Here is a 15,142-nt window from a genome sequence, read left to right as displayed (position 1 = left end):
GCAAGAAGCAAGTTCCAACCAACTAAGCAATCACATACTTGTGTCATAACAATTAGAATGTTATATGCTCCCAGCTCTATGCCTACGATGCTTTATAGTCGAGGTGTTCTACTTCATCATTTAACTGCACCCTCTGTTGAGGTTTCCAAATCTATCAGGTCTTGATAAGAAAGCCTGGGTGGTGTGAGGAATCCTCTCCCAATCTTGTATTCAAAGTCCACACCTCCTCACTGTTGCATGTTCAAAGGTTCCGTAAACCTGGTGTTCTGTCATTGATAATCTCTTAGATCTGTCCTTGTGAAGTAGGAGATAAGGTTGCAGGCCTTCACAACCCAACTGATTAATGTCATATACTGGATGCTATTCATATATGTATTTTTTCTGGTCATCTACTGTACAGAGTACAATGTTTTCGATTGATTTGCCAATTTACACATACACCACCGGTCAAAAGTTTTAGAACACCTACTCATTCAAGGGTTTTTCTTTATTTTTACTATTTTCTACATTGTAGAATAATAGTGAAGATATCAAAACAGAATATATACAGAAGATAGCCCTACTTGGTAAAATACCATGTCCATATTATGGCAAGAACAGCTCAAATAAGCAAAGAGAAACAACAGTCCATCATTACTTTAAGACATGAAGGTCAGTCAATACGGAGAATTTCAAGAACTTTGAAAGTTTATTCAAGTACAGTCACAAAAATCATCAAGCGCTATGATGAATCTGGCTCTCATGAGGACCGCCACAGGAATGGAAGACCCAGAGTTACCTCTGGTGCAGAGGATAAGTTCATTAGAGTTACCAGCCTCAGAAATTGTATCCCAAATAAATGCTTCACAGAGTTCAAGTAACAGACACATCTCAACATCAACTGTTCAGAGGAGACTGTGTGAATCAGGCCTTCATGGTCGAATTGCTGCAAAGAAACCGCTACTAAAGGACACCATGAGAACAAGAGACTTGCTTGGGCCAAGAAACACGAGCAATGGACATTAGACCGGTGGAAATCTGTCCTTTGGTCTGGAGTCCAAATTTGAGATTTTTGGTTCCAACCGCCATGTCTTTGTGAGACGCGGTGTGGGTGAACGGATGATCTCCGTGTGTGTATTTCCCACCGTAAAGCATGGAGGAGGAGGTGTTATGGTGTGGGGGTGATTTGCCGGTGACACTGTCTGTGATTTATTTAGAATTCAAGGCACACTTAACCAGCATGGCTACCACAGCATTTTGCTGCAATACGCCCTCCCATCTGGTTTGGGCATAGTGGGACTATCATTTGTTTTTCAACAGGACAATGACCCAACACACCTCCAGGCTGTGTAAGGGCTATTTTACCAAGAAGGAGAGTAATGGAGTGCTGCATCAGATGACCTGGCCTCCACAATCCCCCGACCTCAACCAAATTGAGATGGTTTGGAATTAGTTAGACCGTAGAGTGAAGAAAAAGCAGCCAACAAGTGGTCAGCATATGTGGGAACTCCTTCAAGACTGTTGGAAAAGCATTCCAGGTGAAGCTAGTCAAGAGAATGCCAAGAGTGTGCAAAGCTGTCATCAAGGCAAAGGGTGGCTATTTGAAGAATCTCAAATATAAAATATATTTTGATATGTTTAACACTTTTTTGGTTACTACATGATTTCAAGAAAAACCCTTGAATGAGTAGGTGTTCTAAAACCTTTGACTGGTAGTGTAGTTCTGTTCTCTTACAATGACACGCTAATTTGAGAGGGTATGTTATGTTTTTATAAGTTAATATTGTTTGTGTTTATTTGCAGGTACTGTTAACTCTGGTCAATATACACCCATATAAATATTCATTTAATTTATAGACCAACGTCAATGCATCCCATCTGCTTGGGTTGAATTAAGTATTTATTAAATGTATGTACAATCACATCATAAATACATAACATCATTATGCAGGCAGAAACACATGTAGGTAATGTTACAATAAAGAAGGTTATGTCAGATGTTTTAGGGTTTCTTCTTGAATACTTGTTTGCAGACTTTGTCTTCAACGTGGATCTCCTGAAAGAAGAAGAGACGGATAGAAAGACAATGAGACAATCAAATAACATCTGGTCTGTATCCAAATTGGCACCCTATTCCCTCTATCAGGGGTGTCAAACTCATTCCACGGAGGGCCGAGTGCCTGCGGGTTGTTGGTTTTTCCTTTCAATTAAGACCTAGACAACCAGGTGAGGGGAGTTCCTTACTAATTAGTGACCTTAATTCATCAATCAAGTACAAGGGTGGAGCGAAAACCTGCAGACACTCGGCCCTTAATAGAATAGGTTTGACACATGTGCCCTATATAGTGCACTTCTGGTCAAAAGTAGGGCACTATAGAGGGCATAGGGTGCCATTTGGCATGAAGCCCTAAAGGGATTATATTTTCACTTCTCTTTCTCAGAGTTGGAAATCAAGATTGACTTTATAACTTCCACTTCCACTGTACTGATTGACATACAGAAGTACACCTTCTCACTTTAATATAATTAAAAAGTCCAGAGTGTAAGTCTGAATGAGGATATGTATAAAAGCTGAAGGATTGATAGCTGTTTGTCTCTTTATCTCTCTCCTCAGAAATGTACTAAATGTATAGCGCTTCTGTTGTCTTAGGTATGAAGAATATGTATATGTATGTTCAAGTTGAAGTCTAGGACATTTCTCTCACTCTCTTTTCTGTCTCTAACCCCCTCCCCCCATCTTTCTCTCTCTCTCACCAGGTGTAACAGGTCTCCTTCTATCCATTGCTTCCAGCCACGATTGGCCTTCTCTCCCGTCTGCACAGCCACCAACTTGTCTCCATCCCAGGTAACCAGTGTCTGAAGAACACACACAGTCAGCTTACCGTAGACACACATTTACCCAAATGTCCCACATCTAAGATATCAGGCTGGTATCATAGACGTAACATAGTAAACGAAAATCCGGGTCACTCAAATTACTATATTTGACTTTTGGTATGGTTGCATAAGACAGAAGGTTGTTTAAGGCAAAAACGAAAGGAGGGTAGTTGGTCGGGATGAATGACGTGAACGTCTCGCAACCCAAAGGCTGTGTGTTCTAATTGTAATTCGTAACATATCATACGAGGTGGATGATGCAAATTAATACATACCATGCCAAATGTAACATATCACACTAATTTGAGTGTCCCAGATTTTCATTTACTATGTTACGTCTAACCTCCTGTAGCTCAGTTGGTAGAACATGGCGCTTGCAACGCCAGGGTTGTGGGGGGGCCAGTATGAAAAATGTATGCACTCACTAACTGTAAGTCGCTCTGGATAAGAGCGTCTGCTAAATTACTAAATTGTAAAATGTAAATGTAACCCTGAGTCCAGGCTGAAGATGTGTGTATGTTTCCATAAATCCAGGGTCAACAAGACTGAACCAAACTTTTTAAGATGCTTGGATTGTGGGCTATGTGTGTGAGGGCTATGTGACCATACTGAATGCATTAACAAACTGAGAGTCAAGGGAAAGCAGGAGACGAAAACCAATAAAAAATGTAAATAAAAAATGGTGGAATAGACTAAAAGGAGAGAACATGATGGAGAGGGTAAAGGTTAGGGTTTGGAACCAGTTAGGACAGAGTGCAGTGACAGAGTGTCTCTCTGACGTGGTCATAGTGGTTGTGGTCCTACCTGGATCGTCCTGTTGTCCAGTCCCTTAGTGACCTCCTCAAACTCCTCCCCGATCGTGAAGTTGACCTCGTAGTTCCTGAAGGTGCTCAACGTCTTGGTCTCAAACTTGTCTCCGTTCTGGACGATCACCTTAGTCTGGGTCAGGTGGGCGGCGATCTTACGGGTGGCAAAGTCAATATCTGGAGGAAAAACAGTGAAACAACAATGTCAACGTGTAAAGATGTTCTGCTCTTTCCATGACATAGACTGACCAGGTGAAAGCTATGATCCCTTATTGATGTCACCTGTTAAATCCACTTCAATCAGTGTAGATGAAGGGGAGGAGACAGGTTAAAACAGGGTTTTTAAGCCTTGAGACATGGATTGTGTATGTGTGCCATTCAGAGGGTGAATGGGCAAAACAAAATACTTAAATGCCTTTGAACGGGGTATGGTAGTAGGCGCACCGCTGCTGGGTTTTTCAGAATGGTCTACCACCCGAAAGACATCCAGCCAACATGACACAACTGTGGGAAGCATTGGAGTCAACATGGGCCAGCATCCATGTGGAACGCTTTGGCCACCTTGTAGAGTCCATGCCCCGACCAATTGAGGCTGTTCTAGGAAGGTGTTCCTAATGTCTTGGACACTCAGTGGATACTGTAACAGGATAAGGATGAAGTATGTTTAAGCAATAAGGCCTGAGGGGGTGTGGTAAATGGCCAATATACCACGGCTAAGGGCTGTTCTTATGCACGACGCAACGCCTGGACACAGCCCTCAGCTGTGGTATATTGGCCATATATCACAAACCCCAGAGGTGCCTTATTGCTATTACGTTACCAACGTAATTGGAAGAGTAAAAAGTAATGTTTTGTCATACCCGTGGTATACGTTCTGATATAGCACGGCTTTCAGAGAATCAGCATTCAGGGCTCGAACCACCCAGTTTATAATTTCATATAGATTCTGTTCACCTTGGTTGGGCAGTGAGTTATGTATAGTATATATTTTTATTGTGTTTCCTTGTGCATAAGCCACCAGTCCCCCTCTTCAGTTATGAGACTGCAGCTCAAGTCCTAGAATTACTATTCCACTCAGACCAGCTCTGTTGATAATCTCATTTACCCTTTTTAAAATGGCCTGAATAAGTTAAACTGTGAGCCTGCAAAAGAGACTGCCTCTTCCATTTTGATATTCACATAGCATTGGCCACAAAGTGTAAATTCAATTTCTACCAATCTCTCTTTTTGATGAAGCTCTTTTATTTACCCATCCAAATATGTTCTCCCTCCCTCTGTTTCCATATGGGTGTAATTTTCGATCCGCTCATGGAAATAATAGAGTGGCACGGAATGAGACGCCTCGGATTTTGGATTTTTTGGATTTGTTGGGTTGAGCGGGAGGGAGTTATGACAAGGAGGCAGTTATGACACAGAGGGAGTTATGACAGAGAGGGAGTTATGACACAGAGGGAGTTATGAATTGGAGATAAAGTCATGAATAATAAAAGACTTGTGGTTTATCAATGCCATGCTAAGTGGATGGATGGGGGCCTTCACTTGCCAGCGATATGCAGACGCCTCTTGGCAGAGCTCGGGATGGGATTTTTTATCCTCCTGAATGGGGAGGATAAAAATGCTTAAAAGAGTAAATCAATATTTGTTCGACGTGGTAACAAGCAGGAGCCATTCACACAAACAGTTGAGGTTAAGTCGCCATGACAGAAGCTCAATAAGTAAATGAAGCAGCACCACATCATCCTTTCTCTCTCTTTCCCTCTCTCTCTGTCCCTCTCACAATCTCACTCACTAACATGCTCAAATAAAGTCTTTACACAAGCATTGTCTCTGACATCCCCCTCTCTATCAGACACACTTGTGCACACACACACACATAGACATATACACGCACACGCACACAACACACTCTTTCTCTGTCAATTCCCTCTCTCCTCTCCACCCCTATCTCGTGTCCCTACTTTCCAACAGACATTAGAAGAACAGCTTACCAATGGCCTTCATGATATCCTCAAAGTTCTCATTGGTGACCATCACCCATTGTCCATTGAAGTCTGCAGGCATCTTGGCACCGGCCGGGTTTGTGTTACTGTATATGCCCTGTATCTGTCTATGGGGAATTTGCTCATACACACACACACACACACACACTGCAAGAGGTAGAGACAGATTATATGGGCCCAACCCTTTATATACAGCCTGTTTACGTGTGAAACTAATGGGCAGGGTTCGTCTGATAACACACTCTCAATTTCTTAGAGAGAGAAGGGTCGGGTGTGTGTATGTGTATGTGTGTTTGTCCGTGTGTGTGTGTGTGTGTGTCAAGTGTGGAGGCACTTAGCGTCAGCTAACCCACTGCCTCTTACCAGGCTAGCCGGATCACTTATTCATTGTAATGATGCAGAAAGGAAACAAGATGGAGAGCACAAGCTTTGACTTTAGTTCTTCCTAATGAATTACAATAACCTACCGTATTTCTGACTTCAAATCCCTTCTCATAATCAATGTCAATGTCAATTTGATTAATGTGTTTGTGTGTGTGTTTGAGTGAGAGAGAGAGAGAAAGAGAGAAAGAGAGAGCGAGAGAGAGAACGAGATAATGAGCTGATTACTTTGTTATCAGTCATGTGTGATGGTCCCATAATCTGCTGCATGAAATCTATCATATCAGCAAAGCAGATAGGAAGGGGGGGGGGGGACACAGCGAGAGAGAGGCAGAGAGAGAGAGAGAGAGCGACAGAGAGGGACAGAGCGGGACATAGAGAGGGGCAGAGAGAGAGAGAGACAGTGAAGAACAAAAACCATTGTAGTCAGGAGTACATACAACACAATCTATGCAGAGCCGTTGTTCAGCTGTTGTTGGTTGCATGTATTTATGGAATAGGATTGTGGTTTAGGGTAACAGCGAACTCAATCCTGATAAATGAATAACGCTGGGTGCCACCTACAGCAAGCTCATGCATCATCTATGTTCTTAATATTTATGTTGATTTATTTCCCCATTGTACTTAACTATTTGCACATAATATGACATTTGAAATGTCTTCATTATTTTGGAACTTTTGTGAGTGTAATATTTACTGTTATTAAAAAAAATTGTTTAGTTCACTTTTGTTCATTATCTATTTAACTTGCTTTGGCAATGTAAACATACTTACATTGAAATTGAAATTGAATTGAGAGAGAGAGAGTGGGGTGGGGGGCAGAGTGAGACAAATTGAGAGACAAATTGAGAGAGAGGGGAAGTGAACATGAGTGGGGGTGTACAGAGTTGAGCTCATAAACACTGCATTAAGAACATAGATGATACATGAGCTTGCTGTAGGTGGCACCCAGCGTTATTCATTTCTCAGGATTGAGTTCACTGTTACCCTAAACCACAATCCTATTCCATAAATACATGCAACCAACAACAGCTGAACAACGGCTCTGCATAGATTGTGTTGTATGTACTCCTAACTACACAATTAATTTAATGGAGCAGTATTTCACACGATTATTTAATTTGCATCACATCAAAATAACAGTTTGACTGTGATGTGAATTGACCTCTTGAGTTGCTTTGAAGGGGTCAAAGGTCGATGTCTGAAATGTTTTATCAAAAGAACACTATTATCATCGGAACTTTCACCCTAGCATTGCCACGCAACTGAGTAAAGTGTCACGGAACGAACTGTTGTCATGCAACTGCATAAGTGTTTCTTAAAACTAGTGCTGACTGAGTAGCCTTGCTCTTCCTTCATTCTGCAGAAGCCTGCAGAATGCAGAATCCAATTATTTAACCCTCTAGAAAACAGAAAACCTTTTTGCCCCCGGTTTTCCGTGGTGTTTTAGTACCCTTATGGTACAGCGTTACCCTTAGGCAACCCAAAAAGATTCTGGGTGTGGGGGGTAAAAGTTAACATTTTTATTATTGATACATTATCAGAAAGGCAAAATCACTTTTTGTTATGGACTGGGCTCACCAGCAACAACTTCAATGCCAAACATGGATTGTTTCATCTTTTAACCACACGAGGGTGGTATTGTAACATGGAAAACAAGTCATTTTTACTTGTGCATGCTCTTCACATGCTCAGACTTTCTGTCTCTGTCTCTCTCTCATACACAGATATGCACGCACACGGACCACACAAGTGGATACAACACCGCCAGAATGTCTTTCTCCAACCATCCACCATTCCCTGCATCAAGGCCATCTGTGTATGTATGGTGGGTGGGCCAGTGTGAGTTGATTATAGGGCATAAAGCATTTCAGACCACTCTACATCTTCATGGTTTAACACAGGCAGGGGTGCAACTTTCCCTGGGGACGGGGGGGACGGGGACGGGGGGGCATGACCCCCCCACATTCTGAAATTGCATTTTGTCCCCCCCAGTTTTATCATTGCAGTGTGATACAAAAAGAGGTATCGGTGTGCTTTAGGACCATGCGGACGCCTCAGATTGGTCGTGTAGGCTGTTTGGCAGTTTCAGCTGGCTGGATTTAGGACCGCTTCTGCAGAGCATGGGGACAGGCTGTGTGAAGGCAAAGCTTCTGAAAGGCTGGCGTATTGGACCAGCACGGGAGAGATGAACAGAGGCAGCTGCTGTCTGTGTGTGTTGCACTTTTTCTCTGAGTTGTAAAGCAAGCAGAGCAGAAACTGGCTACTACTAACTGGCTTCACTGATGCAAGGTAACTGCTGTTTGACTTAGCTAACATTAAAAAATAAAGCATCTAATGTTAACTAATGTTTCATCCCCTCTTTACTGAAGTTCTATCTGAAGTGAATGAACTAGTTACAGTAGCTAGCTAGTAGCTACCACAGTCAGTTCAGCTCTAGCCTCTAGCTATCTCAGTATCTGTCAGGTAGCAGTATCTAACAGCTGTTGTGTGTATTTAAATGTTTTGTAGCCTTTGTTGTGTCCCGTTTCAACAGAAGTAAATTAACTTGGCTAGTTTTCGACAGTTGCTGTACCATTAGAGCTAGCCAAAAGTTGGCTAACGTTAGCTAGCTAGCTCACTAACTTTTGCTATTATTTTTTGCCTCAATCACACTAGACCTGATTCAAACGATATTGATCTGACAGTTTCCCTAGCTAATTCCCTACTTTTCACACTGACACGGCATATACAGCTCTACAGGCGTCACTGTAATGGTGCACCGTCAGTACACACTACACAACACTATGCTCATAATGTGTTAGCAGGATCAGAGGGTGACAGGTGTCCCAGCAGAGTCAGACAGCCAGAGAGACCAGTCTACGGAGCTCAGGTGAATTTTGCAGTATATTATAACAATCACTGAATGGACACAAAGTTCCATCTTGAGTTGATGGGTAGGGCTACAGAAAAGTAACAGTCTGGGATCTGGGAATAATGGTCATTCAATTATTGAACCATTGATTCTATTCATGGATAATATCATATATAAATGTACACCAAGGTAATTCTTTGTCATGCCTCATCTTAGTAGGATCGGCTGGTGATAGGAGTCTCAGTAGGGTCAGGCAACCAGGGAAGATGCAACACTTTATTCTCTCTGTGCAGCAAACACTGGACAAGCCAGAAGCTTCAAAGATTTAAACTATTTTAAGGCAGTCTGACAAACCTTTAGAGTTGATTTCCAAACTGTATCAAAGGTTGATGGAGGCTTTTCTCGATGACACAAAACATGTAAAACAAAAATGTGAGGAAGACCTGGGAGACACTATTGATGATAATGAATGGATACAGATATGTTTGAATGCCCAGTCATGTTCATATAATCTCAGACATAAATTACTGCAGTTTAAGACCATCCATAGAACTTACTATATGCCAGTGAAACTGAATATCATGCACTCAGAAATGTAATTCCTCTGCTGGAGGTGTAAAACACAAGGGGACATATTTGCATATGTTATGCTCTTGTTAAGGCTTGCTGAATTCTGGCAAAGAGTATGTTATTTTATCTCAGCATGTCTACAGATTCTCCCTTCTCCCAGTTTTTGTTTGCTTGGAAATGTTGATACTGGAGATTGTTATCAGAAGAAATTGTGTATCCTAGCATTTATAGCGGATAAGAAATGCATTGCCATTAATTGGAAGGTTGGTTATCCTCCCACAATGTAACAATGGATGGCAGAAAAGTCAAGTTATGTATCACTATATTTGATTTATTACAAGATTCAGGGTATACTGTGCAACTTTCATAAGGTCTGGATGCCTTATATGGAATACTGTACGACAAAAGGAGTCTGTATTGAAAACATGCCCATGTCAGGGGAGATATCTATTTAGGCAATCCCTAGCTGCTGGGCTGGTCAGTCCTGGCCCTGGGGGTCTGCCGTACAGTTAGTTGGCACTCTGGCCTTGGTCTAACACACCTGAAACCAATAATGAATGTTTCACTAAGATCCTAAAGCTGAGTGGGGTGTGTTGGGTTGGGGCGCTGCAGGGCAGTGGACCCCTAGGGACAGGACGGGGCGACCCAGCTATATTGATTGCAAGTAAAAAGAGCTCTACAGTACTATTATGCCTATGATATGAATTACAGTGCCATCCATAATTATTGGGACAATGAAGCATCTTTCCCTCTTTTGGCTCTATACTCCAAAAGTTTGGATTTGAAATCAAACAATGACTATGAAGTTAAAGTGCAGACTGTCAGCTTTAATTGATGTTATTTTTATCCATATTGGGTGAACCATTTAGAAGGAACACCACTTTTTGTACATAGTCCCCCCATTTTAGGGGAGCAAAATTCACTTTTATGTGTATTAAAGTAAAAAGTTAAGTATTTGGTCCCAAATTCATAGCACGCAATGACTACATCAAGCTTGTGACTATACAAATTTGTTGGATGCATTTGCTATTTGTTTTGGTTGTGTTTCAGATTATTTTGTGCCTAATAGAAATGAATGGTAAATAATGTATTGTGTCTTTTTGGAGTCACTTTTATTGTAAATAAGAATAGAATATGTTTCTAAACACTTCTACATTAATGTGGAACCGTACCATGATTACGGATAATCCTGAATGAATTGTGAATAATGATGAGTGAGAAAGTTAGACGCACAAATATCATACCCCCAAGACATGCTCTCACCATTACCTTAACCTCTTAAGGATCACACCCTTCTTTTCAATTTCCACCTAAAATGACAAACCCAAATCTAACTGCCTGTAGCTCAGGACCTGAAGCAAGGATATGCATATTCTTGATACTATTTGAAAGGAAACACTTTGAAGTTTGTGTAAATGTAAAATTAATGTAGGAGAACATAACATAATAGATCTGGTAAAAAAAACAAAAAAACATATGTTTTCTATTTCTATTTTTGTTGCATCAGCTTTGACATGACAAATAAAAGCCATAGATTCAGATAGGAAGCTGGAGGTAAGGTCAGCAGTGTATATGTAAAGTTTCAGACTGATACAGTGGGGGAAAAAAAGTATTTAGTCAGCCACCAATTGTGCATGTTCTCCCACTTAAAAAGATGAGAGAGGCCTGTAATTTTCATCATAGGTACACGTCAACTATGACAGACAAATTGAGATTTTATTTTTCAGAAAATCACATTGTAGGATTTTTAATGAATTTATTTGCAAATTATGGTGGAAAATAAGTATTTGGTCACCTACAAACAAGCAAGATTTCTGGCTCTCACAGACCTGTAACTTCTTCTTTAAGAGGCTCCTCTGTCCTCCACTCGTTACCTGTATTAATGGCACCTGTTTGAACTTGTTATCAGTATAAAAGACACCTGTCCACAACCTCAAACAGTCACACTCCAAACTCCACTATGGCCAAGACCAAAGAGCTGTCAAAGGACACCAGAAACAAAATTGTAGACCTGCACCAGGCTGGGAAGACTGAATATGCAATAGGTAAGCAGCTTGGTTTGAAGAAATCAACTGTGGGAGCAATTATTAGGGAAATGGAAGACATACAAGACCACTGATAATCTCCCTCGATCTGGGGCTCCACGCAAGATCTCACCCCGTGGGGTCAAAATGATCACAAGAACGGTGAGCAAAAATCCCAGAACCACACGGGGGGACCTAGTGAATGACCTGCAGAGAGCTGGGACCAAAGTAACAAAGCCTACCATCAGTAACACACTACGCCACCAGGGACTCAAATCCTGCAGTGCAAGACGTGTCCCCCTGCTTAAGCCAGTACATGTCCAGACCCGTCTGAAGTTTGCTAGAGTGCATTTGGATGATCAAGAAGAGGATTGGGAGAATGTCATATGGTCAGATGAAACCAAAATAGAACTTTTTGGTAAAAACTCAACTCGTCGTGTTTGGAGGACAAAGAATGCTGAGCTGCATCCAAAGAACACCATACCTACTGTGAAGCATGGGGGTGGAAACATCATGCTTTGGGGCTGTTTTTCTGCAAAGGGACCAGGACGACTGATCCGTGTAAAGGAAATAATGAATGGGGCCATGTATCGTGAGATTTTGAGTGAAAACCTCCTTCCATCAGCAAGGGCATTGAAGATGAAACGTGGCTGGGTCTTTCAGCATGACAATGATCCCAAACACACCGCCCGGGCAACGAAGGAGTGGCTTCGTAAGAAGCATTTCAAGGTCCTGGAGTGGCCTAGCCAGTCTCCAGATCTCAACCCCATAAAAGATCTTTGGAGGGAGTTGAAAGTCTGTGTTGCCCAGCGACAGCCCCAAAACATCACTGCTCTAGAGAAGATCTGCATGGAGGAATGTGCCAAAATACCAGCAACAGTGTGTGAAAACCTTGTGAAGACTTACAGAAAACGTTTGACCTGTGTCATTGCCAACAAAGGGTATATAACAAAGTATTGAGAAACTTTTGTTATTGACCAAATACTTATTTTCCACCATAATTTGCAAATAAATTCATTAAAAATCCTACAATGTGATTTTCTGGATTTTCTTTTCTCATTTTGTCTGTCATAGTTGACGTGTACCTATGATGAAAATTACAGGCCTCTCTCATCTTTTTAAGTGGGAGAACTTGCACAATTGGTGATGTACCCAAGTGGCCGAGTTGGTAAATTGATACATTTTCAAGTACATAACTATAGAGAACATAGAAAAATACTATGGTAATAAAAAAATACAAGTTTACACACTCCCAGTAATGTCATACATGATGGATCATTAGCTTCCCTACATAAGACACTAAACTTCACACATCTAGATGGCCGGGCGGGGTGGGTGTGGAGCCAGAGACAGCAGCAGGGGTCTGACTGAATGAACCAGTATCTACTGGAGGACTTGAATGTGGTCTCTTTGGTGTTGGCTCCCAGAGGTCATCTGAGTCAGAGTCTCTAGCACTATAGAACATTTTAAAAAATCAGTAAGGACTCAAGTTGACTATTACTTATTTTATTGAACCATTATTTTAGCAGGGGGGTGAGCCCTGCATCAATACATCAAATACACAACACATATCTATGAACATATATTATGTAGAGTTTGGGGAACACAATCACTATAATGAAATATGTTTACCAATAGTAAATAGGGCACAGACCTACAATGTATTTATACAGACCTAAAATGTATTAGCATAGCCATTGTGTATTTTATGTTAACTGAATCTCTAGCACTATAGAAGTTTTAAAAAATCAGTAAGAACACAAGTTTACTATTACTTATTTTATTGAACCTTTATTTTAGCAGGGGGGTGAGCCCTAGCCAATGTGTATTTTATGTTGACTATCACATGCTGTGCCTGTGGTTTTCGAGTGCCCTATTTACTATTGGTAAACATATTTCATTATAGTGATTATATACACTACCGTTCAAAAGTTTGGGGTCACTTAGAAATGTCCTTGTTTTTGAAAGGAAAGCAATTTTTTTCTCCATTAAAATAACATCAAATTGATCAGAAATACAGTGTAGACATTGTTAATGTTGTAAATGGCTATTGTAGCTGGAAACGGCAGATTGTTAATTGAATATCTACATAGGTGTACAGAGGCCCATTATCAGCAACCATCAGTCCTGTGTTCCAATGGCACGTTGTGTTTGCTAATCCAAGTTTATCATTTTAAAAGGCTAATTGATCATTAGAAAACCCTTTTGCAATTATGTTAGCACAGCTGAAAACTGTTGTGCTGATTAAAAAAGCAATAAAACTGGCCTTCTTGAGACTAGTTGAGTATCTGAAGCATCAGCAATTGTGGGTTCGATTACAGGCTCAAAATGGCCAGAAACAAAGAACTTTCTTCTGAAACTCGTCAATCTATTCTTGTTCTGAGAAATGAAGGCTATTCCATGCGAGAAATTGCCAAGAAACTGAAGATCTCGTACAACGCTGTGTACTACTCCCTTCCCAGAACAGTGCAAACTGGCTCTAACCAGAATAGAAAGAGGACTGGGAGGCCCCGGTGCACAACTGAGCAAGAGGACAAATACATTAAAGCGTCTAGTTTGAGAAACAGACGCCTCACAGGTCGTCAACTGGCAGCTTCATTAAATAGTACCCGCAAAACACCAGTCTCAACATCAACAGTGAAGAGGCGACTCTGGGATGCTGACCTTCTAGGCGGAGTTGCAAAGAAAAAGCCATATCTCAGACTGGCCAATAAAAAGAAAAGATTAAGATGGGCAGTCTGAGATATGGCTTTTTCTTTGCAACTCTGCCTAGAAGGTCAGCATCCCAGAGTCGCCTCTTCACTGTTGACATTGAGACTGGTGTTTTGCGGGTACTATTTTTATTTAATTTTATGTTTCTTCTTACTAGCTGTGTTGCAGCTTTTGTTTTGGAAGATCAGTGGTGTAAAGTAACTAAATAAAAATACTTTGAAGTACTACTTAAGTATTTTTTGGGGGGGTATCTGTACTTTAATTTACTATTTATATTTTTGACAACTTTTACTTTTACTACACTACATTCCTAAAGACAATATGTACTTTTTACACCCATACATTTTCCCTGACATCCCAAAATACTTGTAAGATTTAGAAAAGTTAGCAGGTATTTTTTGCGTTCTTTATTTTCCTAATGAGCTGTTCTGTGGCCACCCACGGTCTCCCGAATAGAAATGTTCTTCTAGCTGTGTGCTCAGGTGTCACAGTGACAATCAAAAGGTTTCCAATATGTCAGTACAGTACAATAGAACAGCTTTTCTATCATTCTCAGGACTGCATGAGGCTGGTCCAAAATCACCAGCTTTCAACCACTCTATGCCCCATCAGAGAAGTCTGACATAGCTGTACAAAGCAAAAATGTTCATAGTACGTGCGCACACGTACACATGCACACATGTATAGATGTAGGATCTTAATTTGAGCCAGTTTGCTACAGCAGGAAGATAATCCTGCAGTAACAGGAAATGTGGGTTATTATGTGGATTATAATTCATGGACATTTTTGTAGGGGTTGATACATTTTTTTGTAAGGGAAAATCAAGTCTGAAATGTCAAAATGGAATTACAAACTTCAGAAGCCTTTTTAAACCACAAATACACTACAAGTATTACATTTCTCCTGCAACAGCGTGATCAAATTAAGATCCTACACCT

The 15,142-nt window shown here is 41.0% G+C and overlaps 1 protein-coding gene and 1 long non-coding RNA gene across 3 annotated transcripts; one reads left to right on the top strand and one right to left on the bottom strand.

Moving 5' to 3' along the window:
* Positions 1-1,861: 1,861 nt before the first annotated feature.
* Positions 1,862-5,807, bottom strand: LOC121567193 (retinol-binding protein 2). The gene is made up of 4 exons (XM_041877125.1): positions 5,651-5,807; positions 3,661-3,839; positions 2,734-2,835; positions 1,862-2,035 (listed from the first exon to the last, which is right to left on the bottom strand). Exons 1-4 carry the CDS (start codon positions 5,721-5,723, stop codon positions 1,982-1,984), a joined length of 408 nt encoding a protein of 135 aa, XP_041733059.1. The 5' UTR covers positions 5,724-5,807; the 3' UTR covers positions 1,862-1,981.
* On the top strand, positions 2,272-8,387 carry LOC121567194. Of its 2 annotated transcripts, none has more exons than XR_006001064.2 (4): positions 2,272-2,521; positions 2,737-2,824; positions 7,771-7,862; positions 8,039-8,387. It is a non-coding gene; the product is annotated as an uncharacterized LOC121567194 (long non-coding RNA). The 2 variants fall into 2 exon arrangements; XR_006001063.2 differs by having other exon boundaries at positions 7,771-7,885.
* Positions 8,388-15,142: the final 6,755 nt, after the last annotated feature.

The sequence above is a fragment of the Coregonus clupeaformis genome, chromosome 5 (genome assembly GCF_020615455.1).
Source record: "Coregonus clupeaformis isolate EN_2021a chromosome 5, ASM2061545v1, whole genome shotgun sequence".
Taxonomy (NCBI): Eukaryota; Metazoa; Chordata; class Actinopteri; order Salmoniformes; family Salmonidae; genus Coregonus; species Coregonus clupeaformis.
Note: the sequence above shows the minus strand (reverse complement) of the source record. Positions and strands in the feature narration are given on the sequence as shown.